The sequence below is a fragment of the Microtus ochrogaster genome, chromosome 18, assembly GCF_000317375.1.
Source record: "Microtus ochrogaster isolate Prairie Vole_2 chromosome 18, MicOch1.0, whole genome shotgun sequence".
In the NCBI taxonomy this organism is placed as follows: domain Eukaryota; kingdom Metazoa; phylum Chordata; class Mammalia; order Rodentia; family Cricetidae; genus Microtus; species Microtus ochrogaster.
In genome coordinates this window covers 56,432,396-56,459,949 of record NC_022020.1, presented here as the reverse complement: position 1 = coordinate 56,459,949, position 27,554 = coordinate 56,432,396, and the positions used below count along the sequence as shown (strand labels likewise).

Below are 27,554 nucleotides of genomic sequence, written 5' to 3'. Positions count from 1 at the left end.
ACATAAATCCTCTGCTAGTTTCTGTTAAGTTACAGCTAAGCATTGGGAAGTGACACCAATCACATAGCAGTGTTTTAATTCAGTGAGATCGCTGCACATACCCCCATATCCCCACTCACCTATTGTTTTCTGTCTTTGCAGTTCCACCATGGTTTTTAAATCACCCTTCCAACCTCTATGCCTATGAAAGCATGGATATTGAGTTTGAATGTGCAGTTTCTGGGAAGCCTGTGCCCACTGTGAATTGGATGAAGAATGGAGATGTGGTCATTCCTAGTGATTATTTTCAGATAGTGGTAATTATCTCCTTTTCCTATTAGTTCTGCAACCCTGGTCATTATTTGCTATTTTTTTTCCAACTAATATTTTTCTTTTCTGAAAAATAAGGTGTGCTTATTTCTCATATCTTATAGGAATTGTTTAAAGACGGCTAATAATTTGTAGACCGAGTTCTAGGGAGTTAATCCAGGGTGTTTATTTTTTTTACAAAGAAAAGAAGGAAGGAAGGCAAAATGAAGGAAAGAAACAAGAGAGGAGGGAAAGAAATGGGAAGGGAGAAGGAGGTAGGAGATACAGAGTAGAAGAGAAGGCAACTGAGACGCGGGTTTTTCCGTGGCCATTTCATGGGCTAGAATTAAAATCTCTTTCAAGTCTAAAATTATTTTATTTGTTCAGCTTCTCAAAATAATATGCTTCTGGTTATTGATTGTTTACTGCAGTTGGGTATGCTGTCTCCCTGACTCTTTTTCCATATGGAGCCTATTAATCCTATTAAGGAGTAAAGATAGTAGTAGTTACTGTGGTCTTGGCACTAGCCGGGGATAACCATGGTATGTAATGCTTGGTAACCCTATTTTCCATTTTGAAAACAGAAGAGGAACCATAGCTCTTACAGCCCCCATAAACTCTAGTTCATATTCAGTATGCCTGTGGGAGATCATAGGGGATAGGCCCTCTATTCCTGGATTTCTCCATTACTAGCAGAATATTTGCTCATTTGAAAGAGCACAATGAGGACTCTCTGTTAGGTAGAGGCTAACTTCAAAGGTTCTGATTTCAGGCATATGAATATATAGGAACTATAAAAACCGCTATTCAACTATAAAAGAAGTGTGTGACAAAAGGAGGTCGCCTCAGGAGCTTTTGTGTTTGAGACAAATGTGACCCTGTCAAAGGACAACCACCACAAAGCCAAGTCTCCCGGGCAGATGGAACCCGAGTATGGTCATCCAGTGAGATCAGCACAGTCTGCCCCTGTGGCATTGCTCTTGTGGGTAAATGACTTCCACAATAAGACAGCTTTCCGCAACTTCCATAATCTCTCAGTTGTATGCATTTTGTCAAACTATATTTCTAAAGAAAAAAATCTGTAAACCATACCTTTACCACTTCCGTCACCATTTTCCATCTTCACTTTTATTTTCATTTGTTTAATTGGTTGGGTAAAAGTAAGAGAGGGCACCATTTAACTTTTGAATGCCACACCAATCCATTATTTTAAATGCAATGCTTTTTTTCCACTACCACTGAATTAAAAATGACCTGCCATTGGGCAGCCTGAAAAGTGGTCCATGTGCCTAAAATATATGCTACTTGCATGAAAAGGAAATTGTTGAGTGCCCTTAAGGACACATGATAAAATGCAACATTTATTTTTTTCTACAGCTTGAATAATCTTGCTCACAGCATGACTCATTACAGCCAAGCTATTTAAATGCTTCTTTTCTTTAGTTGTAAGAAAATGTGTGGTATATGCCCTATTCACATCAAAATGTGCTTAAAAATATTTCCTGAATAGTTTCAGAAATTTGAGAACCATTGTGTGCTGCTGCCCATATAGTGTTGAGCTCAGATAGTAACTTAGAAGAGAATTGTTAATTAGAAGTTAGCCAACTTTATCTAAGAATTTTACATCAGTTGAAAATTGACTACAAGACACTAAACACAATTAAGAATTCCCTGTGAGGTAATATTTATCTCTTAATGACTTTAGGGGAAGTGATTTAACATGTCTCATTTACTGAACTAATTCTTGGACTAATATTGAAGATAAACTGAGTTCATATAATTAAATACTATCTCTAGATCATTTTATCATCCATCCCTGAAAGAGATTGTGCTTCAATTTATATACAAAAGGAGTTAACTTTACTGTGTTTCCACACTGAATTGCTGGAGGTGAGAATTTTTGATTATGAACAAAAACAATATGGATATAAAAATCTGCCATAGGCTCGACTTCAAGCACCTCAGAGATTATGCAAAGAAATTACTACTTTAAAGGATATTAAAACATATTTTGGGCAAATAATTCCAGAAATAATTTAACCTAGACAGATACTTTCTTCTTCCGGATTTGCAAGAAGGAGTGGTTTTCTTTCTTTCACTCATGTATTTACCTATATATCTCCTAGATCTAGCTCCCTTCATAAAGAGAAGCAATAAGGTATTTTTGAATACTTATATTGATTTCTTGCATTCTTGTTAAAGATATCTTTTTGTTTTAACATTTAAATATGTAGGATGTCTAGTAATGAGACTATACATCTCTTGCAAATTAGGCATAATTATTAACCCCTGAATTAAGAAAGAGAGTGAAGAGTGTGTAATACTTAACTCATGTCATAGGGCCTATTGCCTAGATATCCTCATGGTTTACCTTGCCTTCTGTGCTCTGTGTTTGTTTTGTTACCTTGTGTTCATTCTGCCTTTTATAAAATATCTAATCTGCTTTTCTTTTTCTTTCTAGGGAGGAAGTAACTTAAGGATCCTTGGGGTGGTGAAGTCAGATGAAGGCTTTTATCAGTGTGTGGCTGAAAACGAGGCTGGCAATGCCCAAAGTAGTGCCCAGCTGATTGTCCCCAAACCTGGTAAGACATGGGACTTAGAGTCATAATTGTGTTTGGCTTTCTTGCAAAATTCACGTAGTTTCCTGTGGCTCAAATTCAGGATGAAATTATTTATATAATCAGGGTAGACAATTGTGTATTCATGAGATATCCTGTCTAAGAATTTTTTATTGGATCTGTCTATCTTATTCCTCTGCCTTTCACATATATAAAAAGAAATCTGAACCCTATGAACATTAGGACTTCTACTTTCTAGACAACAGATTATTATTGTTTGTCTATTTTTGGCCAACTTTTGTTCCCAATATTCTGTGTAAAATATATTTAGTATCTACTACTGTATAAGGCTTATGTGTTTTACATGCAAATTTGGTTTTGTGTACATATACACACATGTATTCATGTGTACATAAGCTAATGAATGAATATTTACACCATTCTTGCATCTATGTAAGTTGCAGGAAAGGAGTTGGTACATCCTCCTAGTATCCATTAGAACTAAGCAGAGGCCAAAAACCATCCCTAAAAGCTTCCCACGGGACTCAAGTATTGGCTGAAGTTGTGAAATATGTCTAACTTTATGTTTTTGTGAGCTTTTTTCTTTCTTCAGATATTTCAGTATATAGATACAAGAGATAGAGAGAGCTAGAGACAGGGGGTGGGAATTTGGAATGATGGAAAACTTGAAAGATGAAAAAGATGATGTGTATTCTGGCTGGAAACAATCTGGTGCTGTTTACAATGCAGGGATGAAAAGAAGAATCTATAGAGAAACGAGACTACATTTGTACTCTTGAAATGAGTAAGGGTGAATCAAAGCTGAGGCTTTCTTGGTAAAAACCCATCCCAAAAGGTCCTTTTCTCTACTAAATGAGAGAGACACAGTCAAGAGTCAAGTTAAGCCAGAAGCTAGGGTAGAGGTTAATGCCACGCACCACGCCCCCGTGTCTGCGCTCTGTGTGCTGGCACCCAGTTACCGAGCTTCGGGCAAGGGGGCTTGAGGTTAAAATACACGGACACACACAGGCAGAGAGACAACGACACGAGTCATCCTTGAATTCCCCAGGAATGCCCCCTTTATTGTGTTCAGGGATAGGTTATATAGAGATAGGCACGCCCCAGCCAAACCCACCAGAAACCACTCTCCTGCCATCAGGAATTCCTGAAGGTCTCGTGCTCAGAGCAGCTGTAGGCACTCAGATCAGGGGATTATAAGAAAGTCAGGATCTGGGGTTTCACTGCTCCCAACAGTTAGAACCTCTTATAGAGACGCCAATGAAAAAAAGGCTCTGAAAAAAGCAAATGACTGCTCTCCAAAGCATGTGCACGCATGTGTTCCGTGATGGTGGACTTTGAAGAGCATATATTGAAAATAAAAATAAGAAGCAGACTTTGCTCCATCACAGCAAGATCTTTCTTCCCTCTCTGACCCTATGGAAGCTCCAAGTAGAGGTCAAAATCAAAGGCAAGGTGAATTGGGGGGCGGTGGCGGGGAGGAGGCGGAAATCCTCAATAAATAAATAAATTAAAAAAAATAAAGAAAAAAAAAAGAAAAAAAATCAAAGGCAAGGGGTTAAAACCACAGGTGCCGTTAGGGAGACACTGTTACTGGTTTCCAGTCACAGAACTACTCAGGATCAGAGCATAGGCAATAAACTTACCATTACTTTCGAGTTTGATTAAGAATGCATTAAAATATACGTGTGTTTTCAAGTGTGTGTCTGTGCTTGCTTGTGGTTTGTCTTTATGTTTAAATTCTTTATTTTATAAGATCAATTTGTTTGCTTGATTCTAAATATCCAATGATAATTTTTTTTAATGTTTTAAGATAATTCAAGGGCTAGGTGATTGACCTATTATTCAAATACCAAGAAGGCATCTCTGATAGGATGGACATAACAATGGATACTGTGAGAAAAATTAAGGTGCTTTCATTTAATTCCCCATAATTCTGCTCACCCAATACACCAACTGTAAACATTGGATTGTGCACATTCCTGAAAGCTCTCTTTTAACAGTTGCTGGTCTTGTATTGTATGTAATCTGCTTAGATCCTGGTTCATTTGGGTATAGGAGTTTATAAAAGCCTCCTTTCCAGTAATGTTATTTGTCTCTGAATTAAAGTCAGCTTAGGGTGATTGTTATGAGCTGGGTATAGAGTATTGTCGGGGACATTTTGGGGCAACATCTTTTACATTTTTCGCTGAATTTAAAAGAATTGGTAGGAAATGTAAACAGAAATCCCAAAACATGAAAGACTATTGCTATGACTCTCTTACACTCCGACCATAAGTGATGGATTGCTTTTTCCTGGCTATTTAATCTAGTCTTCAAATAATGTCACTCTAATTCCTCAGAGATGCAGTGGGGGCTGTTTGCACAGATGGTGGAGAGTCCAGCTATAAATATAAATTAAGCAATGAGGTTGACCGTGGTGTGAAGAACATAACCCTATTTAAATTTAAACAATAAATGGTCAACATACATTTTGAGGCACATTGTGGCCCTCCACAGCCCAGCTGTTCACCTTTGGAGTGCCCATAGACTTATGACTGACAGTTACTCTTGGCAACCATAGCAATCTGCTTCTCCCTGAAATGAAGACAATGACCTGTTCAACGCAGTATCCATTTACAAAACCTCATGAAGCTTGCCTAGTCTTTTACCTATAGTTATCTGATTTTGTCCATCTTGAATAATTAGTGACTTGGGTGTTGAAGTAACATAATAAGTAAGAAGTTGATGATGGACTTTTCATTTCAGAAAACAAATGTGGGGGGAAATTATTGAAAATATGTGTATTGCAAAAGATGAAACGTGTGCATGATTTTTATTAAATAGCTGGATGATCACTAAATACCCAGTAGGTAGCATTTTAGAAATCGCTGTAGTGTAAGATGCTCCATCAATAAGGGTAGTTGGTTGATATGGTCACAATACGTGCATGGTGCCGACTGCATGATTTCTACCTATCAGACACCTTTCCATGGGCAGGGGATAGCCCCTTCACACTTTAGAGTTTAACGAATACCAGGACCATTGCACAAACAGTGTCACATATAAATTAAAGCAGTTTAGCTTCTTTCTTTAAAGCACTTTAAGAGCTTAATAGTCTCTTTTCAGAACTGATGACGGAGTGTTGCTGTTCATTTCAGTTAGTATTTTGGGGGTGGAGGGAGTGAAAAGGAGGTTGATAAGAAGCGTTTTCTCCAAGTGAATGAGAATAGAGGTCCAGTTCCACATCTTAGCAAATAAACCCCCCCCAAGATGAGTAAGTGTCTTCAAAATAAAACAATTTTGTTCAATGGCTAGAGTTGTGCATAAATTAACAGGAACAGGATCTTCCTTATATTGTTGATCTTGGTAAATTATAATCCAGCTGACCCCTGAGTCACCATCTACTAAACTGGAATGGGGATGAGCATTATATGACGAACTCTATATAAAGCTATTGGGTATAGATGTTAATAATTATTCTGGGCCAGAGAGAAGGGGAATGGGGAAGAGAGAGCATCAAATGATAAATGTATTAGTTACTTCTAGTTACTTATTATGATTCTAGCTTCTGGGATGCCTTCAATTTCTTCAGAGTGCCCTCAGTAATTCAGTGGAAGTAACTTTCTAGTTAAGGGGTGAGGGTTGTAGGATGAGTAATATACTTATCACAAAAGATTACATGATCTGAAATGTATTTAGTGTGTGTGTGTGTGTGTGTGTGTGTGTGTTTGTGTGTGTGTAAGAATAGAATAAGATTATCATGGGAAGAAATGGTACACACCTCATATTCCACTAAATATAAAGATACAATAGGAAGAATCCCATGGAATCACAAATAGAACATCTTTTTAAAAGCTTTGAATGTATTGGGCAAACTATTCAAATCAAACAAAGAAGAAAGAAATACAGAGTAGAGTCTATACTAATAATACATATTTTCTAATGCATGATTTCTTTCTTCTCTCTTAAATGTGGGTAACAATATAGAGTTTCACTGTAGTAGAAGAAATAAATTGGTTATATATTAAGAAAAATGAGAGCTTTAACAATTACCTGTCCCCTCTTGGAAAGGTCACCGATTACAAATGATATTGCATTTTAAACATTTTATTACGGTAATATATATATGTTATATATATATATAGCCTAGAATTAGCAAAAATATTTTGCCTGGTTATGAACATCAACACATAAAAATCAAAAACCTGTGGTATTTTCTCTGTGAATTGTTGCAAATCAAGATACAAGAAATGTAGGGATACAAACAGACAGGAGCTCTATCTACATGAATACTGTTATAACAACATGTCAACTCCAAGCCATGATGATATAAAATTCTCAACGCTGGTTTGAATTAATAAATCCACAAGCATTTTATAAAACACTGAAAAAATGTACAATTAATTACAACACTATGAGATATGTTAGAATATATTTTTTCAGTTTAATAATGTCTACAGAGCTATATAGAGAGCCTATAACTAAAGATAGGACATGCCTTAATCATAGTAGCTCCTCATTGCCAATTAAGTTGAGTCTCTCTCTCTCTCTTAACATGAGAAGGGACTCCACAGTGTAAATGCTTAATCATAGTTCGTAGATGACCAACTTTTTCCTAGGACTCAGCAACACAAGTTAGAAGATGATTCCCATGTACTAAAAGAGTGTGTTGGGAGACCAACTCCCAGACACTGTCCTCATAGAAAATACAGTCCTCTTCCAAGTTCTTTTTTTTTTGTTTGTTTTTTTCTCTTTTAGTCTTTTTTTAAATTTTATTTATTTATTAAAGATTTCTGTCTCTTCCCCACCACCGCTTCCCATTTCCCTCCCCCTCCCCCAATCAATTCCCCCTCCCTCGTCAGCCCAAAGAGCAATCAGAGTTCCCTGCCCTGTGGGAAGTCCAAGGACCACCCACCTCTGTCCAGGTCTAGTAAGGTGAGCATCCAAACTGCCTAGGGTCCCACAAAGCCTCATGCTCAACTTCCTTAGTGATCAGGGAAATGCAAATCAAGACAACTTTAAGATACCATCTTACATCTGTCAGAATGGCTAAAATAAAAAACACCAATGATAGCCTTTGCTGGAGAGGTTGTGGAGAAAGGGGTACACTCATCCATTGCTTGTGGGAATGCAAACTTGTGCAACCACTTTGGAAAGCAGTGTGGCGGTTTCTCAGGAAATTCGGGATCAACCTACCCCTGGACCCAGCAATACCACTCTTGGGAATATACCCAAGACAGGCTTTATCATACAACAAAAGTATATGCTCTACTATGTTCATAGCAGCATTGTTTGCAATAGCCAGAACCTGGAAACAACCTCTTCCAAGTTCTTATGTTGAGTTCAAACGAGTAAAAGTTCAGCTTGGCATTATAAAATAAATTCGTATCGTGATTATACCACAGAGCACAGCATTCAATGGGAGTTGTTTTTTATAAATAGTTAGAAATTAATTCTAGCCAAGAAAATACAGAATCATTTTTCAAAAAGAGTTACTAAGTGATATTATTAGCTTCATCATACATGGCCCTAAATTTCAATAATTAAAATTCTATGATTTGCTTGCCTTGGTAGAAATGAAAATAAGACAAAATTTGTGCTCACCATCCTCCACCAAATCTGTTCCTGTCGGAAGTTCAGACACTCAAGTTAACTATTTACCTAAAGGGCACATTGATTTAGCACAATTTGGCTAATGATCCTGCAGTAGTCATTTAAAGAAGATCTCACCTATCTCCCCTTCCCAGGGATGGAAACATGAGGGATCCACTCTGTCGAGCTGGAGGCCAGGCGGATAAGGAGAGCAATGAAAGAGATATCTTGATATGTGGGGCCATTTGGGGGTTGGGGAGAAACCTAATGCCAGGGAAACTCCCAGGAATCCAGAAGGATGACCCCAGCTAAAACTCCTAGCAATAGGAGAGGGAGCCTGACCTGACCTTCTCCTGTATTCAGATTGGTGACAACCCTAGCTGTCATCTGAGAGCCTCCATCCAGTAGCTGTTGGAAGCAGATACAGAGATCCACAGCTAAGCACTGGGTCAAGTTCCCAGAAGGAGTTCAGTTGAAGAGAGGAGGGGGAATTATGTGAGCAAGTAGGGTCAAGATCATGACTGAGAAACCCAAAGAGACAGCTGACCTGAACTAGCGGGAGTTCAGTAACTCTGACCCGACAGATAGGGAGCCTTATAAGACTCATCCCTATATGCTCTGCATGTGAATGACAGCTGTTCAGCTTGGTCTGCTTGTGGGGCCCCTAACAGTGGGATCAAGACCTGCCCCTGGCACATGAGCTGGCTTTTTGGAACCTATTCTACATGCTGGGAAGTCTTGCCCAGTCTTGATGCATGGGGGGGAGCTTGGTCCTGCCTCATCTTAATATGCCATGCTTGTTGACTACCATGGGAGGCCTGGTCCTTTCTGAAGTAGGTATACGGAGGAGGGTGGGGGAGTGTGGGAAGATAGATGGGAGATGGGAAGGAAATGGGAAAAGAGATAGGAGGGGAAACTGTGGTTAGTACGTAGAATAACTGAAAAAATAATAAAAAAAGAGGCTTGTGCATATGAGTCCTCTCCATTCTTATTTGGCTTACATATGCTCAGTTGGAAACACTGAGATGGCCTATACTTCAATCAACAGATTCTTAGGAGATCGTCAAAGCTTTCCAAGGCTCCATCTCCCCAGTTATAAACTGCATTACAGAATCGATTAAAAATGTTAATGAAGGGCCTAAGAAGATGGCTCTGTTCATAGAACACTTCCCTCAGAATCATGGAGACCAGGGTTTGGATGCCCAAAAGCCACACAAAAATAAACAAGCAAACAAATCAATAAAAACATATGTAGTAACATATATTTATCATCTCAGTGATGACAACCAGACTGGGCAGAGACATAGGTGGTAAAGTTCCAAGTCAGTCAGAAATCCAATGTCAAAGTAAAGGGGAAGGAGTCTGAGTAACGACACTGAGACTGTCCTCTGCTCTGCCCGAATCACACCTAGGCAGATGTGTGTACCCTCATACACGTACTCTCGCACAGACATAGACCCACACAAAGGGTTTTGAATAATCGTGTATTTTAAAGGAACTGTAGGCTGTAAGTTGCTACAAAAACGTTGACTATTAAATCCATCATTTTCTTTAGTATCAAGGAAAGTAAGTACTTATCTGGATGGATAAAATCAGAGTTTTATTCCACTATCTTCTACCTTCCAAGGATATAATTAATGAACAAATATTTTAACACTAATGCTCACTAAACCTGCAGATATATAGCTCAGCTATCAAAGTTATTACAAAGAACAATAATGTGACTAGCAGTGAAAAGATTTTCAGGATAGTTAGTCATATCACTTTAATAATACTCGTCCAATTCTCCTTAACAAGTAGAGACTTCTCAACAAATAAAAGATTGTCATTCACCTTGTCCTTCATTCTGCATGGGCCTCAAACAAGGAACCAATCCTGTGCTAATCCAGAGGATATGGCTGTATGGCAGACTTTGACATTAGAAATGAATTCTGAAATGATGGGAGTGCATTGAGATCAGCAATAACTGTAAACCATACAACCTCGAAAATGTGATAGACTCATAAATATTGATCGCATCATATTCTGGTAGTAAACATGCCAAAGGAATGCTATAATCTCGTGAAGTTCTTAAAACTCTAAAGATTGGGAGACTGAGAGAAAATGTTGACTTTTCCATCAAAGACAAATGTTTTATGTTTATCATATTTTTATCTTTTACTGATAAAAATCACTCTTCTTTAGGGAGCTGTGTCTATGTATAACACACATATAGGTATTGTGTGTATATGTATATATATGTTATCTCTTATTTATTATAAAATATTTTAAATAATAAATAAAGTGTATAATTCCACATATAATTTCATAGCAAAAATACCAAAATATTCTAGATAAAATTTTTATTAATTTTAAATTATTTAAGATTATAATATAATTGCATCATTTCCCCCTTCCCTTTCCATTCTTCAAGCGCTTACATATATATACCTCTCCTCACTCCTTTTCAAATCCGTGGTCTCATATCATGGAATTAACCATGGGTACATACATATGTGTATATACACCCAAATACATAAGTGTAATCTGCTCAATCTGTATAATGTTACTTAGATGTATGTTTTCAGGGCTGACCTTTTGGACTAGATAACTAATTAATGTGCTCTTACCCAAGGCAAACTATTTCTCCTGCTCTCAACATTCCTTAGTTGCCTGCAGTTCTTTGTCTGTGTTCACAAGTCTTATTCAGCTCATGTTTGTGCAGTCGTGATGGTTAATGCTTCTTCTTTGGGTATTTCTAGGAGACGCAAACTCATGGCAAACTCCCTGATCCTTTTGTATTGTATGGTCTTTCTTACCCCTTCTTCCACAATAGTCCCCAAGCCTTAGGTTCAGGAACTGTGTTAGAGATGTGTCCTTGGAACTGGGCTCAGCAACTCCACATTTTGATTGGCTGTGGTTTTCTGTAATGGTCTCCATCTGTTACATTTAGAAATTCCCTTGATGACAGCTTAAGACTACACTTATAATGAGTATAAGGAAAACTATTTAGAATATAATTAGGATCATGCTGGCTAAGGAAGTAATTTTGTAGATTCACTTTAAAGATCCATGACTTCTCAAGACATGGGTAATTGATTTGGATGCTGGTACCAGATATGATTTCCCTCTTGTTAGATGGATCTTAAATCCAATGGAGAGATGTTGGGTTCCAAGCAAATTATGTGTGCCGCGATTCAACCCTGAGGGTCATCATTCTGACATGTAAATGTCATAAACTTGTAGAGATGTGGGTTGCTCCCCTCTTTTGTAACATGTGCTGTGTCTTCTGGTACCATGAAAGCTAGTCCTCCATGCGGTAGTATTTGGTACAGTTTCCTCCTCTGAGCCCATGGTAGTACAAGAGGAGCTTACCTTCCACCTCTGAGTACAAATGAGAGCAATAGCAATAATCCTTACGTTTTCAGAGTTTCTTTTAAAACCCTGATCAACAACTCAAAAGAGTGCTTCTCGGGTCTCATCTTGGATTTTTATTTGATTTTTGAAGGAAGCATAGTCATCTCAGAAGAGAAAATTTTATTGAAATTATATGCGTTAATAAGATGATTTCTTATGACTTTCTGGGCATCCTTACTGTTATTTTACCCTCTTTCTTCTGTATTTATCACCTTTTCCCTCTGTAAACAGCTTTCTGTGTTTCCAGTTCCTCTATCAGATCCCTTGTACCTTGCTATTTCCTCTCTATTGCTCTCAAAAACTTTACTCCAGCAATGGCCAGTTTTTATTTTTTCTGGTTTCTGAAATTTCTGTAAGAAATGTGAATATTTGGAGCTAGAAACCTCAGAAGAGAAATTGTGTAGTGTTTGTTGATCTGGATGTGGGTTAATTGACTCAGTTTGTTCTTTTCTATTTCCATCCTTTTACCTGAAAAATTCATGATACTTTTTCTCCTCTACAGCTGAATAGTAACCCATGCGTATATGTAACACATTTTCATTATCTATTCATCATTTGAAGATTATTTAGGTTGTTTCCATTTGCTAGCTAGTGTGAATAACAATGAAAATGGCTGGGCAACTGTATGTCTTCATGTTTATTCCTATTTTCTCACCCATTTGACTTAAGCAATTGTTCTTTGTAAGGTGGTATTGCCAGAAATGACAGGGCACCAGCAAAAGCTTAAAGTTTAATGATGGTAATAGTCCTTCTCTGAGAATAAGAGCTTCTAAATCAGTAGAGCCTGTAAACAGTTGCAGAAAACAGAAATAGACTCCTTAAGTAGGTCAGCTAGTGATGGTAAACAGACCCAAAACTATCTCAGCCTCTTATGACTACTTATTATAGCTGCTGAGGACATGGCAACAAATACTGGTCATTGATTTAGAGAATTTAATATAGGCCAGTGGAAGCTACCCAATCATTTTAGAATATTATCTATAATTCACTTCCTCAAATATAACCTACATGTTCTGCTTTATATATATATATATAGCCAGCAGCATTTCCAGGGCTGAATAGAATCACCAGATCCCATTGTCATGTATTCACACCCACAGCTTTCCTTAAAAAATAAGTGACTTGGGATTTTGCAGAGTTATTAGAAATCTGAAGTATTTTAATAACTCTGAGACACATGTGCAAACTGAATCCTTGAGTAATATTATATGTCTAGTCTAGTCCATGAATTTCTTGTACTTCTAGAGGGAATGGAATCCAAACCTTACACCAAGAGTCTAGCTGGTGCCCAAATAATGTTTATTAGGAGCTTAAATTTGTCTTTGTTTTTGTCTTTGTTGCTACTCAGACATGTGTTCAGCAATTACAGTAGCTTCAAGGAGCAGGAGCCTATGCTGATGGGCCAAGTAGAGTCTTCCTCTTGGCTGTCTTAGGCTCTTCATTTGCACCTCTGATATGCTACCATTGGGAGGGGAGATTGAGTGAACAACCAGCTGGTTTTCCTACACTTCATGATTACTTACTTAGCATCTTTTCTGTGAAGGATGTGATTTATTTTGCCCTAAACTTCAATACTCTTTTCACTTGCTGTGTAATTCCCTAAGCCCATCTGCAGGCCTCTTCCCCCAATGTCTGTATTTCTGATCTTCAAAGTGTGTGTGTGTGTGTGTGTGTGTGTGTGTGTGTGTGTGTGTGTGTGTGTGTGTATGTATGCACTTATGTGTGTCAGAGAGAAAGAGAGAGATGTATGAATGTGTGTATATGTAGTTTTAGCTTGGATCATTTCTAGCTTCTTGCATGTTAAAATGTTCTTCTCCATGGGAAATGTCTCCCCTTTGGTGCATTTCTCTGTAAGGCTTTAGTATAAGAATTATATACCATCATACTCAGACAGTTAGACTTGGTCATTGCCTCCTGAGTCTCATTCGTTAGAATTGAGAAAGAAAATTCATCTTGTGCAATAGTGTTTAAAAATCAGTGTGAATGGACTTCCAGAAGTATATGTTCTTGTCCTGCTTGTTCTTGGCATAATATATTTAGTTATCACAATGATGAAGGTCCCTTGACCTGGTGACTTATTTAGGCTTATTAGATACAGCTAGTGCTGTTCATGATAACCACTTCCAGCCACTTAATCAGTTATTCTCCCATGGCTGGCTATCTTGTTTCCTCTAACACACTTCAATATTCTCCAAAAGCAATTTTATCAATGGCATTTATACCTCTCATAGAAGTGATCTGACTTTGCTAAAGAATGCTGCATGGTTTTGTTTGTGATTTTCTTACTGGGGCTTGCCATGATCTTTACACAAATGCCTTCATCCCTACATTGTAAATATTATAGAATCCAAAAGGCGAAGTGACACAAATGTCAGGAATGCTAACAACACAGCCTGGACTGCTCAAGACAGCCTTTGAAATTACATGGGAAACCATCACAAAAGGCATATATTGCCTGAAAATCCCAAATGCCTAACCCATAGATAATTCTATTAGCTTTATGGACAAGTGATGTGCACGTTTATTTTTCTTACTTGTAGGGTATATACCATGATATTTCTCAAAATATAGTACCCCTGAATATTTACTTTTACAATGGGCCATACACACCATCTTTACTGATTTTATCGCCTACCCACTAGGCATGTGATTTTGACCAGTGCATCCCATGAAGTTGTCATTTCTTTCTCAGTTGACCTGACTAAAATGATGTTACCAGTATAATGGCTTAGTAAAGTAGATTACAAAGGAAGTGGATTGTCCAGGTCCCTTTGGACTATGTCAAGACAGAACATAGCAGTGCTAGCTGAGCCCTGGGGTATGACTGTAATGAATAGTGCTTATCCATCCCAGTAAATGAGAATGTTTGGTTATACTTTCTTATAAGGCTGAAAATGCACATCACTGTGGTTAAAAATGTTTCACTGGAGGTTATGTTAATTTGCTGTAGATGAAGACATGGCTTCTGGCACAGAAAACATAATATGAACAACATTTAGCTAAGTTTGTGGTTATTCACTGCTATGGGCTCTTACTAGCTTTTAATGACAAGATTGTTGAATTATATTAGACTATGATAGAAAATACCATTATGTAGAATGTTCTGAGATGCAGTATTGTTTGTGATTTTTCCAACATTTGTTATGATGTGGTAATAAGTGTAATGAAAATTGCAATGAAGAGATATAAATACACCACAGAATAAATGTGTTATCCATAAATTTTGGAATAAAACTTTTAGTAGAATATACCTTTCATAAAATATATCTCAACTCGCAAGTCAATGGAGATGCACAGAAATATTTTAATCAAAAACTATGTTACTTTTCAAAATTTTAAAATTAAAGTATGTACTTAAAAATAATATCAGACAAGCAACAGGATAAAACTAAAACATATATTTTGATATGTACTTGTGACGCTACCTTTGACATTGGTTCCCAAACTCAGAAATGAGCAGAATATTGTCTGCTCATTCAAGTACTTAAAATGTCTTAGTGGATAATATTTTTGATTCGAATGTTTTAATCTGAAGAGTTGTTTAAAAACACATATGATATTAATTTATGAACAAGCACATGTCAACAGTTATAACCTGTTCTACTTTGGAAAGAGATCAGCACAAAGAAACCAGAAAACAAGAAAGAAAGTAGCAATCTGAAGAACCATCTTGTTAGTAACTTCTTGCTCCAATCTTAGAAACATAATTATGCTCATCATTAGGATAATATGCCTAGAATATAAAATTGTTTGAAAAAATCCAGATAGCATCCCTAATACTGAGTAACTAGGAGTAGTGCGTTCATGTTTGACAGTGATTGAACCTTATCTTGAGTTTGCCAAGTGCTAGGTTCTATGTTAACTCTGGAATTCTTAGAAACATAGCAAACATTGATTCATCACATAAGACAAGGGAGGATCTATGCCAAGCTTTGTGTAAGAGGTTGGTCCCTGAGAAATGATCCAAAAGCCTAAGGAGACATCATTTTGAAGAAATCTACCTGACCTGTCAGCCCACACTCTCAGCTACTCTGCCATGACTGACAACCCACATTCTGTCCACATAGCAGTCTGCTTAAATAAATGGGTAAAGATTGGGAAGTGTCAGAATTGTTTGGGAATATGGGATAAAGGAGAAGATTGAAATTATTATGATTTTCTAAGAAACTGCCATCCAAATGATGTATCTCTAGATTAACACTGTGTCAGAGGCCATAAACTAAATGCAGATTAGGAACGGAATAAATTGGGAAGTGTTACAGGAAAACACCATTTGTGTTGGAGATTCTCGTCCTGTGAGACGAGTCACCACCATTTCCACCAGAGCAGCTGTAACTGCTTATTATCATAACTACTGTTAAGAGGCTATCTTGACCCAGCCTGTCTTGAGAAAGCCTGTGGAAAGCCATTCCTAGAATGTGCAGGGAGGGAGGGTAATTGGATTCTCTCCTGAGATTCTGCACCACTCCCCTAGCACCTACTAGACAACTGAATGTGATTCTTCTGTAATTGCATAGGACCTGTGGCCTCAGGAGGTGCTAGAGTATCCAGATGGTAGACAATTCATTGAAATGGAGACTCCACTTATCAAACTATGGGGAAGGTCTTAACCATGCTGGGTGAGCATTGTGATACAACTGCCATGGAACCACCATGTTCTGTAATCATCATGCTCTTTTTTGGTTTTCAAATACTTAAGAAAAGTATATTTCCAAAGCTGGGCTACAGATTAGATATGGAAGAGTCTTTATAAGGAAAGTTTAATTATTTCAGCTAATTATTCTTCAAGTCCAACAGAGCCCGTGTTGATTGTACTGTTTTGTTTGTTGTTGATGGTAGAATGACAAGGCTCCTATTGTATTAAGACTCTCTTTTACTCTCTGTTTTTTTTTTTGTTCCCAGCTTGAAGTGAATCACTAACAGTCACAAAATGAGTTTTTACAAAAGAAAATAGGAAGTTTCTTTTCTTCTGTGTATGTTGCTTTGTTCTCTTTAATCTTTCCAGTCCCACAAAAATAATCATAATACTTAGTAAATAAGTCTAAAGTTATATAGCATATTGATGGCTTATATGTGAATGATAACTCTGTTTCTAGGTATATTCTTTTAAAGATTACTTAATTTTTACTTTTAAAATTATTTCTTTTATCTTTTGAGATGGTAATAAATTTATATCCTTCCCCATTTCATTTCCCCTATATAAACCATCCCATATATCCCCTTTGCTTTCTTTCAAATACATGGACCGTTATTTCATGAATTCCAATACATAGGTGAAGCCTGATAAGTTTCATGGCTGACTATTTGGTCTCAATATTTAGCCAATCCGTGCGCTTTTCCTTGGGGATGAGAATATTTCCTGTTTTTAATATTCATACAGCTATTTGAGCAGAATGGAAGCCTTCTAAAGTGCCTTTGCTTATTTTTTTAAGTCCACTTCAGTGTATCTATAATTGTTCCCCTTGTTCAACTCTTGTTAAAGATATGCCATTGTTAGATGCATTAGTGGTGGCAGGAAATGAAACTAGAAAGAAGAAAAGCAGTTAATAAGGTATACTTTCAATAGTCTATTGTTGGGCACTTATAAGGCCATTTACTACAACTACACACACACACACACACAAATACACACACACACACACACACACAAGCAGCTATAGTTGGGATGATTGGGAAATTTCTATAACTATGAGTTCCTAGGTATATTGAGTAGGTGGTTGATGTTACAGACACTAGGTAAGAAGAAATAAACACTAAGAATATCTTCAATTCATCCTGATGACAGAGCCAGCATTGGGAGCTCTTCCTAGGCTATCTCTTAATCACATCTGCTTTTTCAGCATCTTCAGATGGTCTGACAATGGCAGACTTTCTGTGATTCATGAAAATCATAGAAACACAAATAATTTAATTGATAATCCTAGGTGTAAATTATGATATAATAAATATGATTTAATAGAAGTAAATATTTAAAGAATCAAACAGCTTGTAATTGGAAATTTGCCAGTGGAAACAGAAAAAATTGAGAAGCAAACTGGAAATAAAATGTATTTTTTTTCTGTGTGTATTTGATAGACTGGAAAAATAAAAGTGAATGTAGAAGATTTTGTAATATCCTGGGAGAATAGATATGGGCTGGATTGGGATGAGGGACAACTCTGCTCCTGTATAGAAAGAAGGATTCCAAGAATAGCATGAAGGAAGAAGTGGTTAGAAGTTTGCATCTGAATTGAAAAGGAGCATTTGATGCTGACTGGGAATACTGTATGCTGTTGGCTTTACTGATGGTAATGAAAAGCTTAAGGGAGCCCGTGACAGGGTTTTTTATGCATCTCTCATTCCTTGATAGAATATAAGTGGGTCATTCTCCTTCTGATGAAATGATTCCTTTTTTGCTGGACACATTTTACTCTGCTTTGAGGAATGGCCTCATTGTACTGCCATCATGGAACAGCAAGTTAAAGGATTAGACATTAACATAAAATAGCTGTGAGTGCTATCAGGGGTGGGCTGGAACATATTGATTTGATTAGCTTCAAATGTCTGAAGGTAAGAATGGTTATGTCTTTTTCTTCTCTCTCCATCTCTCCTTCTGTCGGTAGCAGGCACTGAGAAATAAACAAGAAGTGGAAGGATTAACTTTGGCTTTCAGAAACCTAGAAATAAAATCCATTTAGCTCCCTTGACTATTCTTATATATGTTAAATATAGACTAAATAGTTTAATATGGATTTATGTAATGAGTTCACAAATTGATTTTGCAGTATGTTTGCTTCAGGAAATAAGCATCTGATTACTGTAGCTTGAATTACATTGTTTCTCTCTGTATGTGGCTGCATTTTGATATGTTGGATGAGTTTTCTTTAAAATGTTAAGTGCTAAGGAGAGAGCTCAGTGAGTAACAGGCCTACTGTTCAAGCACGAGGAATTGACTTAAGATCCCAGAACCTGTGTAAAAGCAGAGGCACACATCTGTAATCTCCTTGCTGGGTAGCAGAAATGGGCAGGTCTCTAGGGTTCACTGGCTTTCCCATTTAGATAAAAGGGTGAGCTTCAAGTGCAGTAGGAGTCCCTATCTTAAATATAGCAGGCAGGGCAATAAGGAATATATCTTGCTCCTATCCACATGTATGTACAGGCATATACCACATGTACACCTAAACATCTAAAATTGTTAAGAAAGCTCACCACTGATGATTTTAACATCAAAATACTTTTTTATAATGTAGAACTCAAAAGTAAAAGGGATCAGTGATCTAAAAGCTTCGACTATGAAGGAGAAGAGATAACACTGGTTGGCAAAGTCAATGGCTTATCTGAATGATAGGGTTAAATAGACACCTACCAGTACCTTTAATCTGAGAACTTCCCTTTCTCCTTCCTCTTGTTGAAGAAACTTTTGAGCATATTTATTGTTTGAGCTAAATTATAGACAGTAAATTTTTTAAAATAAGAATCCTTGCAAATTTGAAGGGGAATACAAAGATTCTATCCATCTAGAGAGCCTCTTTCCCTTTCTCCTGAGGCTAAGAGACACTCAATTATAATTGGCAATGAAATACGCATGGCAGTATCAGCAGGTCACGCTAGGAATGACAACCAAGATTTGTGAACTGTAATGTCTTCTGTTGCTAGACAATCCAACCTTTTCTTCAGATTGTTTTCATTCCTTTTGAATCTTAACGACTTGGATGAATGTAGTGTCAGGGATGGTTGGTATACAAGGTCTACTTTTTTAACACTCAGTCCAGTATCTTTAAAACACTATAAACACGGGACTCCTAGGTCTGAAGAATGGTAGTTTCCAATCTCAGAATACTTCAACTAAAATCTGTCTTTGTCAAAAGATAACACATTGATGCCCATAGAGCAAATATATGAATTTTATATGAGTCAGAATTTCAGTAGGAGCTTGAATTGTATTCCCTATATCCAGTCCTTACAAATATTTGGAATGCATAGGTTTTATGTATCTTTAATATCATTTAACTTTTAATATAAAAATGCAAATATAATTAGCAATCTTTGAAAATAAATTGACTCATCATAAGCACAATAACAAAAACTGTTATCTTGTTATAACTGAATTTTGCCGTATTATTGATTATTTATCAAAGAGATGAATAGTTAACTTTTCAAAGATACCTTTTTTTCTGAACAGATTAAGGTATCTTTTTTTCTGAATAGATTTATAGCTCGTTATCATTAGCTTCTACTGCTGTAGAAAAGATTGCTTTCCCTGTTAAAAAGTTGAGGAGTATCATACTTCAGGACAATAACTGAATCAGAAAGCCCAGAATTCAGATAAAGGTAGGGAGTATTTTTAACAGTTCTTAGTTCAGTGACAAACCATTAAGCAGCATGTTGGACAAATGCAACTTGAAGCTTTATATATTAAACTAGTTGTGGCAAACATCTGGCTTAAAGTCCACTCACCAAATCTTGTTTTGGAACACTTACAAGTAGCCTTACTTCCTTGCAATTTACCTGCTTTAGTTTCTGTTGCTGTCTCTGGTTTTCTAGTGCAGTTCGTTAACTCTTAGTATCTGTCTTCCTCACATCTTATGATACTCCATTTCCTCACATTTCCTCCATTTCCTCACACCCGCTGTTTTGTTTGTAGTGTTTTTTTTAATCCTTCAGTTCTAAGTCACTCTGTATCCAATAGGCATGCCTGTCCTTGTGTACCTTGCCACTTCTTACCTTTATTCTGTAGCAGTTCCATGGTACCTGTTCTTTCTTTAGTGTTTCTTCTAATTTTCCTTAGAGTCTATGAAACAAAATAAACAGGAAAATAACAACTAAGAGAACAACTTGTTCTCTGTTATTTTTTTTTCTCATACAGTTTTCAGCTCAGAAATCTCATTTTTTTTTTAAAAAAAAAATGTTCTTCAGTGTGCCAAAGAACAATGAAAACCGATGTGCTGCAAATGGCATACTGATCACTGTGGGTGGGATACACACATAAAAGTTTCATGTTTTTGCTATTTCGAGAATTTTCGGGATTCAGATATCCTGGTCAACACTTAGCTTCTGAAATGTGAAATTCTTGCTATGTAAAGTATATCTAAGATGTGGCTTGGATTTATTCCTGTGAATAAAAATAAATTTTTAAAAGATATGCTATGTCTTGAGTTCATTAATCTGACATTTTCTGTAATTAATGAGAATGCAGGAAACTGCAAAAGTTAAAGAATATCATTTGTAGGACTTTCATTGCCCAGTAGCTATGAGTAATATTCCCCAAGAGGTTTCACATGGTATTAAAGGGATGGTTCTCTTGTAATTCTTAGTCTAAGGAGAACAAAACTGTAATAGACAGTTGAAAGCCTATTGTTTGGTACCTACTGTGCTTGGTAGTTTTGTTAATTTGACACAAACTAGAGTCATCTAGGAAGAAACACCTCAGTTGTAGTATTATCCTCATCAGATTGGCCTATGGACATATCTATGGAGCATTTTTTGCATAATCATTAATGGGGGGACATAGTCCATTATAGGTGGTTCTGCCACTGGGAAGGTCATCTTGGGTTCTGTAATACAGCATGCTGACAAAGTCCCTGGGGCAAGCCAATACAAGGCATTCCTCTATGGTTTTAGCTTTAGACCTGGTTAGCTTCTAGGTTCCTGCCTTGGCTTCCTTCAGTGATAGACTCAGTCTTTAGCCAAATAAAGCTTTTCCTCCATCAAGCCATGTTAGGTGATTTTCATCACAATGGCAGAATGTAAATTAGAGTTAATTTGGCACTGGGAGAATCCAGGACCCAGAACCCATCCCAATCTTCAGAGAGAGGAAGAACACAGAGGGCAGGAAGCTGCACAAGTACTTGGGTCAGAAGACCAAACATTCTCGTGCTTGGCACATTTATCTGAAATTAACAAGTAAAGGTTTTTTTCAGTGCTAATAAAGGAAAGAAGTAGTGATTTAAAGCCAACTAGATGATATAGGAGGAAAGTGGGTGCCAGTAGATCAGTTTAACTAGACTGTTAGGATTTAAATACAGAGTGTCCCCACAGGCTCATGTTTTGAGATTTTGTTCTCCAGTTGGTGACACGGTTTTAAGGGCTATGGACTCTCTCCAGAGATGGATTTTCTCTGACAGAACTAGGTTACTAAAGTCAAGCCCTTGAAGGGCACAACTGCTCTGGTTTCTATTTGATTATTTGTACATCTCCTTTAAAAAGCATAGGTGAGTGATGCTATCTGGTCATGTGAGGAGGTGGAGGCATCCCACAGCCTCCTTCAACATGCCACTGGTCTGAGGTCAGCTTCTAGACACAGGCCCTGGGAAGTTATTTGTTCAAAGATGTTTGTCATAATGTCCATCCTTCAAAACACAGTCTGTGTCATTATGAGATTCATAATTAGGAGACACAAACATGATGATTTAAGCAGGACAAAATAAGTAATTTGTTTTTCTTTCCATCTTTATCATTTCTGTTACAGTAGCAGGTTATGAAAAACAAGGCTAGCTAGAGTTTGAAGACACGGAGACCATGATCACTGCCAGCATTATTTCCACTCATCTTGTGCTGGCTTTACTCATCAACAAATTTCAGTAACATGGATCTCTTGGTTTTGAATATAAAATGATTAACATTCAATGGTTAATATGTATATACTTGCTAACTTTTAAAGGCTAATAATATGATTAGGTTTTGGTAACTTTCTATACAGGTTTGAACTGTTTAGGAGGAATGAAACCAGACAATTCTTATTCGTATGAGAATAAATGAGTCACTATTTTATAAAACAATGCAATATTGGTATTGTTATATTTCAAAATGATTCTTTCCCCTCACCAGTTTCCATTTTTCTCCTATCTCCTCTTTTCATGAAAAAATGAAAGAAATAAAACAAAAGACAGTTACAATCTGACCAGAAAACAGGAGTGTATAGTCCTGGTACCACCTATTGTGCCAAGAAGTAAAGGTCTCTATCACTAGACTGTGTATAACTTTCAGGGCCCACAGCACCTTTCCTTGCCTCTCCTTTATTATAAATACTTAAAAAATATATTTATAAATATTTTATATGAAGAAAAATTCTATTCAATAGACTCATTTATAGAGACAATTAGAATATCTTTTTGCATACCTCATAGAACTGTGACCATTGCCATGGAACCTCTGGGTCCAATAATTGAGTCATGATATTAATTATAGTAGATTATAAATTTAATTTATATAGTTAACTTTTTAACTCTTTGTCATCATGTGATACATGTTTATTGAAGCATGAGACAATGTATTAAATTTCTTTTTTTCAGTTTTTATACTATATGAGAAATCTTTCTTAGTCTTTATTAGTGTAGAGCCATTTTTATGTCTCAGGCACATTCTGTAAAGTTGAGCCATTTATATTTTAATCAATACGGTAATTCTTCCTGTTAATTTACCTTGTTGTCACAATAAAATTGAAGATCTCTTATCAGTTCCCAGCCAAGCACCTAGCATTGATGCTTCTGGACACTCTGTATCCCCCTTTCTTGTCACTGACAGCATTCACAAAACCTGTACCTGTTCTGACACAAATGGACAGGTTGTAAAGATGTTGATAAATATATTTTATGAAGATTATTATCTTCAATTTAACTGCAATTTCATTTAGAGTTGTTAGTGACCATTTCATAAAGAAGGAATGTGGAAAAAATTCTTTTTGAGGAAGTCATCTACTTTATACATAGGAAGTAAAGATCTAAATATCAGTTGTGATGGCATTGCATTCCCTTACTTTCTAATAGTTAAAAGTAGTATTTATGGTGCTAAGAGTTGACTTGAAACTATAAACTATGTAGACAAGATTGAAATATATGTGCTTTGAGATACTACTAAAAGGAAGGTATCTTGTCCCCTGATGTTAATTTGAATAAGTGTTGTATCAGACAGCTGCCATTATAAAAGGGCTCAAATGTATAATATTTTCCAATATATAGCAAAAGATCATTTCCCTGGTAAACAACCAATAGTGGACTGATTGAGGGTTTTCTCAGCTCAATACATTTGACTCTATGACAGGTTTTGAACTCTGACTTCAGAAAAGCATAAGGCACGTTAACAGGCTAGATCAGCCAATTCTCACCCTTCTGATCTTATTAGCAACCCTTCTGGATTGAAATTCTGACCTCCTATAATTATTGACACATATTTAATTCATTCTTTCATTCCTAGCAAAGCTTAGTGCAGCTGCTATGGCACATGTAAATACATCACTGTTGCCCGCACGGGCTGATTGGCATTCATGCTTGAGTGTCTTTTTTATTTTCTCCTTGGCTGCTGGGAGTAGCCTGAACGGCACAGAAGCTAAAGAGCTTCATCTATTAGGCATGACAGATTTGTATTCAGCAGCAAACGTCTGACCTTGCTCAGCTCTCATCCATTCCCATCATCCTCTCACCAGATGAAAGAGTCTGCTTCACTCCTGCTTCCTGCCTGTTTCCTTGGCAACAATAGCTGGCCACGTCTGAGGGAATAAGTAACGGAAGAATTTGTTGGGAGTGGGATTAAAGAGATTTTACTTTTTTAAAGTTATTAGTCACAGAATTATAAGTGAAAAATCCTTAACATAAGAGTAAGTAATCAAACCAATCAGGGGTATACTAATTTCTCTGTTAACTGATTGTCCTTTGTGGAATATTTATAACTTTCCTCAGGTTAGCCTGAAATCACAGTACTTACACTCTCAGAATCTATTTAAGTTTTAAGATAAAAGCAGATTAGTTTTGTAATAAAACTTGGATTGCTTTAGATTTTGAATTCATAGGGGAAAAAAATGGCATGCCACTATCTCCCAGATGGTAGGAAGAACTTGATAAGAACATATCTAACATCTGATTTGTACTTTTACATACAAAAATAATGTGCAAGTATTAAGGATAGATAAATAAAAGTATTCTATCTGGAAGTTCATTAACCTCCATACCTCAGGAGTCTTCCCTTTGACTCCTATTTGTGAAAGGTTCATGCACATTCTTGTGGGGTTTTTTTTGACAATGCATAAATTTGCCAAAAGACCCAGAATCCCTATGGAATTCTTAAACCTACAGCAAACTACAGAGCATCAGCTGAAGGTCGGTTTATGAATTCTTCAGGAAAACTTTGTTGGAACGTTACAGAATAAATTTGGATTACTTTGGGAGAATGTACGAAGCAGAGAGGCACAGTACAGGGAAAGCCAACAAAGAGAGCATGAGCTATTCAGAGAAAACCTGTTCTGGATTTCTCCAGTGAGTCAATCATTATCCATATTTTTTTTTTGCTTTAGGCTAAAAAGAAATATTATAGACTTAATATTGTCAATTTTTATTGCTATAATATTAATTTAAGCCTTGCAATTTACTGAGGCTGCTAAGCGCTTGGGTGTATTTAAGTGGCTCTAAAAAATAGTATAGTAATAATGGAGTAATGCTAATGTAGATAATTTGCTCTAGATCTTTAATAAAGGAAAGCTTAGCATCACTTGCATTATGATTTTTGCATTTCAGTTTCTACAAATGATGTAATTGCATTTAACTTCTGTTATAAGGATCATAATTACAGTTGGCCATAGAATCAAAGGTTATTTATTTGTTTTCCAATTAAATTAGATATCCCCAATCACTTCAAATGCCCCTGACTAGTATGACTCTGCTTTGCAATTATTTGATAAAGGTTAAATATAGATTAATTCTATTTGTTATGGCACATGATCATATCCAGAGATGTGTTTAACCACACAATTAAGTCTGAAGGTGTTCATTACCACTAGAGGCCATGCCAGTCTGGAAAGAACACCACTCCAAAGTCTTCAGACAGATACACAGGCTGACCTATTGGTTTCCCCATGAGAATTTACTCTTTGTCATAGCAAAAGCCGTATCTTTGTTGGAACAGCAGCAAAGGAAATCCTTTTCAATAGTACTTTTGAGTTGCTCTAAAAAAATGAAATAAGATTACATTTGATTTTAATTACTGCTATAACATAATACTGCTGACTTAATGACAAACTAACATAGATATTTACCCTCAATTCTGGTTGTCATGAGTCTGAAGTGAGTTTAAGGCGGTTAAAGTTTATGGATCAGTAGAAGACCCACCCATACTATCTATCCAATGCTTGCTGCTCTGCTTCCTGACAACAACGCTCCTGCTTCCACTCAAAGAACTGAAAGAATGCAAGTGACTGACCAGGCTAACCTAGAAAAAATCATTTACTGTTAAACTCACTGACATAGTCACTTCATCTATGTACGCTGATATATTTGCAATTTCTAATGCTACAATACACACACACACACACACACACACACATTCATTCTACCATTGAAACAAAGTTTCTAAGTTTCTAGATGTGTGTAGAGTATGTACTCAATAAATAGTTTTAAAACCAACACGTTTTAGTGAATACACAGAAAAATGCATGAAAGAATATCATAAGACTGAACAAGGGCTTGACATGTAATGATTCCAGATGTGTGGCAATCGGGTAGATACTGTTGAGAAAATGCAAGGTTTCTCTTCTAATTGAGTAGAATATGAGCTAAAGGGAAGTTTCCAATTCTCAAATGGCTGATTCGTTGTTTTTATTTGTTTCCATGAGAAACTCAAAAATTATATAGTACTGAAGCAGAGAATATGGAGGCTCTAATGTCTGTCCAAAGATAGACAAAGAGATGTAGCAAAGGGTATTACTATATACTGGAGTTTACACAACTGTAGTGGATCCAAAGTCTTTCCCAAACTTCTATTGAACTAGATGCCAACAAAGGACCAGGGACAGGAGGAAGAGAGAGAAAGGGAACAAGAGAGAGAATACAAATAAAGGAAGTATTGGCAGAGAGCCCAAACAATTGTTCATAAATCAGTTTATGGTTTATGATTTGAAGATGATTATTATGATCCATCCCTATGATACCATTGTGCCATTGTTGCTGTAATTACAGTGCTAAAATATCACCACCTTATTATGAAGTAAAATATATCAATATTCAGATTGACACACACTATCCAAAATATAGTCTTAAAAGGATTGTAAGATAAATACTAGGAGCAGAAATAAAATAAAGGTGAATAAAGAGAAGACAACTTGGAGGAAAATATAAAGCCCAAAGTTTGATTTTGAAGACTGTAAAGATGAGCCAAGTAGGAAAGATGCTAAGAGTATTGAAGAAATAAAAAACAGATGTAGCACTAACAGAGTTGCTACATAGTATGTTTGTGAACTTGTGGATGGTTTAATAAATGTAATTTCAGGTTCAGTCAGTTTATGATCTATAAAACCTATTTGATTTATATGTATACATCTTCCCTGCTCTCTTTTCTCTATCCTCTGTGCATCCACGGGTGTTGAGTGCAAAGGATATTGTTTATGGGTAAAGACAGGTGGTCACTTCCATGTTGTCAATTATGTCCTAGCCACACAATTTACTCCCATGGGACTATAGCCTGGTTCTTCTCATAAAGTTTTTCTCTATTAATCCTAATATATTATGGTCACTTTTATTAAAATAAGCTTTGTCTACTATATGTGGCACACTTCCTTATTAAAGTATAGCTACAAAGAGCTTAAATTTTAATTGGTGAGATGAAAAATACTAATAAAATACAGAAACTAGATTGAACTCAGCTACCTGTGATTCTGATGTATTTTGAAAGACGTATAATAAATCTGTCTCAGTTACAATGCTATACTAGGCTTTCCTGTCAGCTAAAACAAAATCCTACAGACCGGTTGTTTTAACT

The 27,554-nt window shown here is 36.5% G+C and overlaps 1 protein-coding gene across 2 annotated transcripts in view; it reads left to right on the top strand.

Annotated features, from left to right (window-relative positions):
- Dcc (DCC netrin 1 receptor) overlaps window positions 1-27,554 on the top strand; it is a 1,026,209-nt gene that overhangs the window by 638,359 nt on the left and 360,296 nt on the right. For both annotated transcript variants that reach the window (XM_026783657.1, XM_026783656.1), the window contains exons 6-7: window positions 142-296; window positions 2,750-2,870. In XM_026783657.1, coding sequence (XP_026639458.1) covers window positions 142-296; window positions 2,750-2,870 — 276 coding nt within the window. The remainder of the gene's footprint in view (window positions 1-141; window positions 297-2,749; window positions 2,871-27,554) is intronic.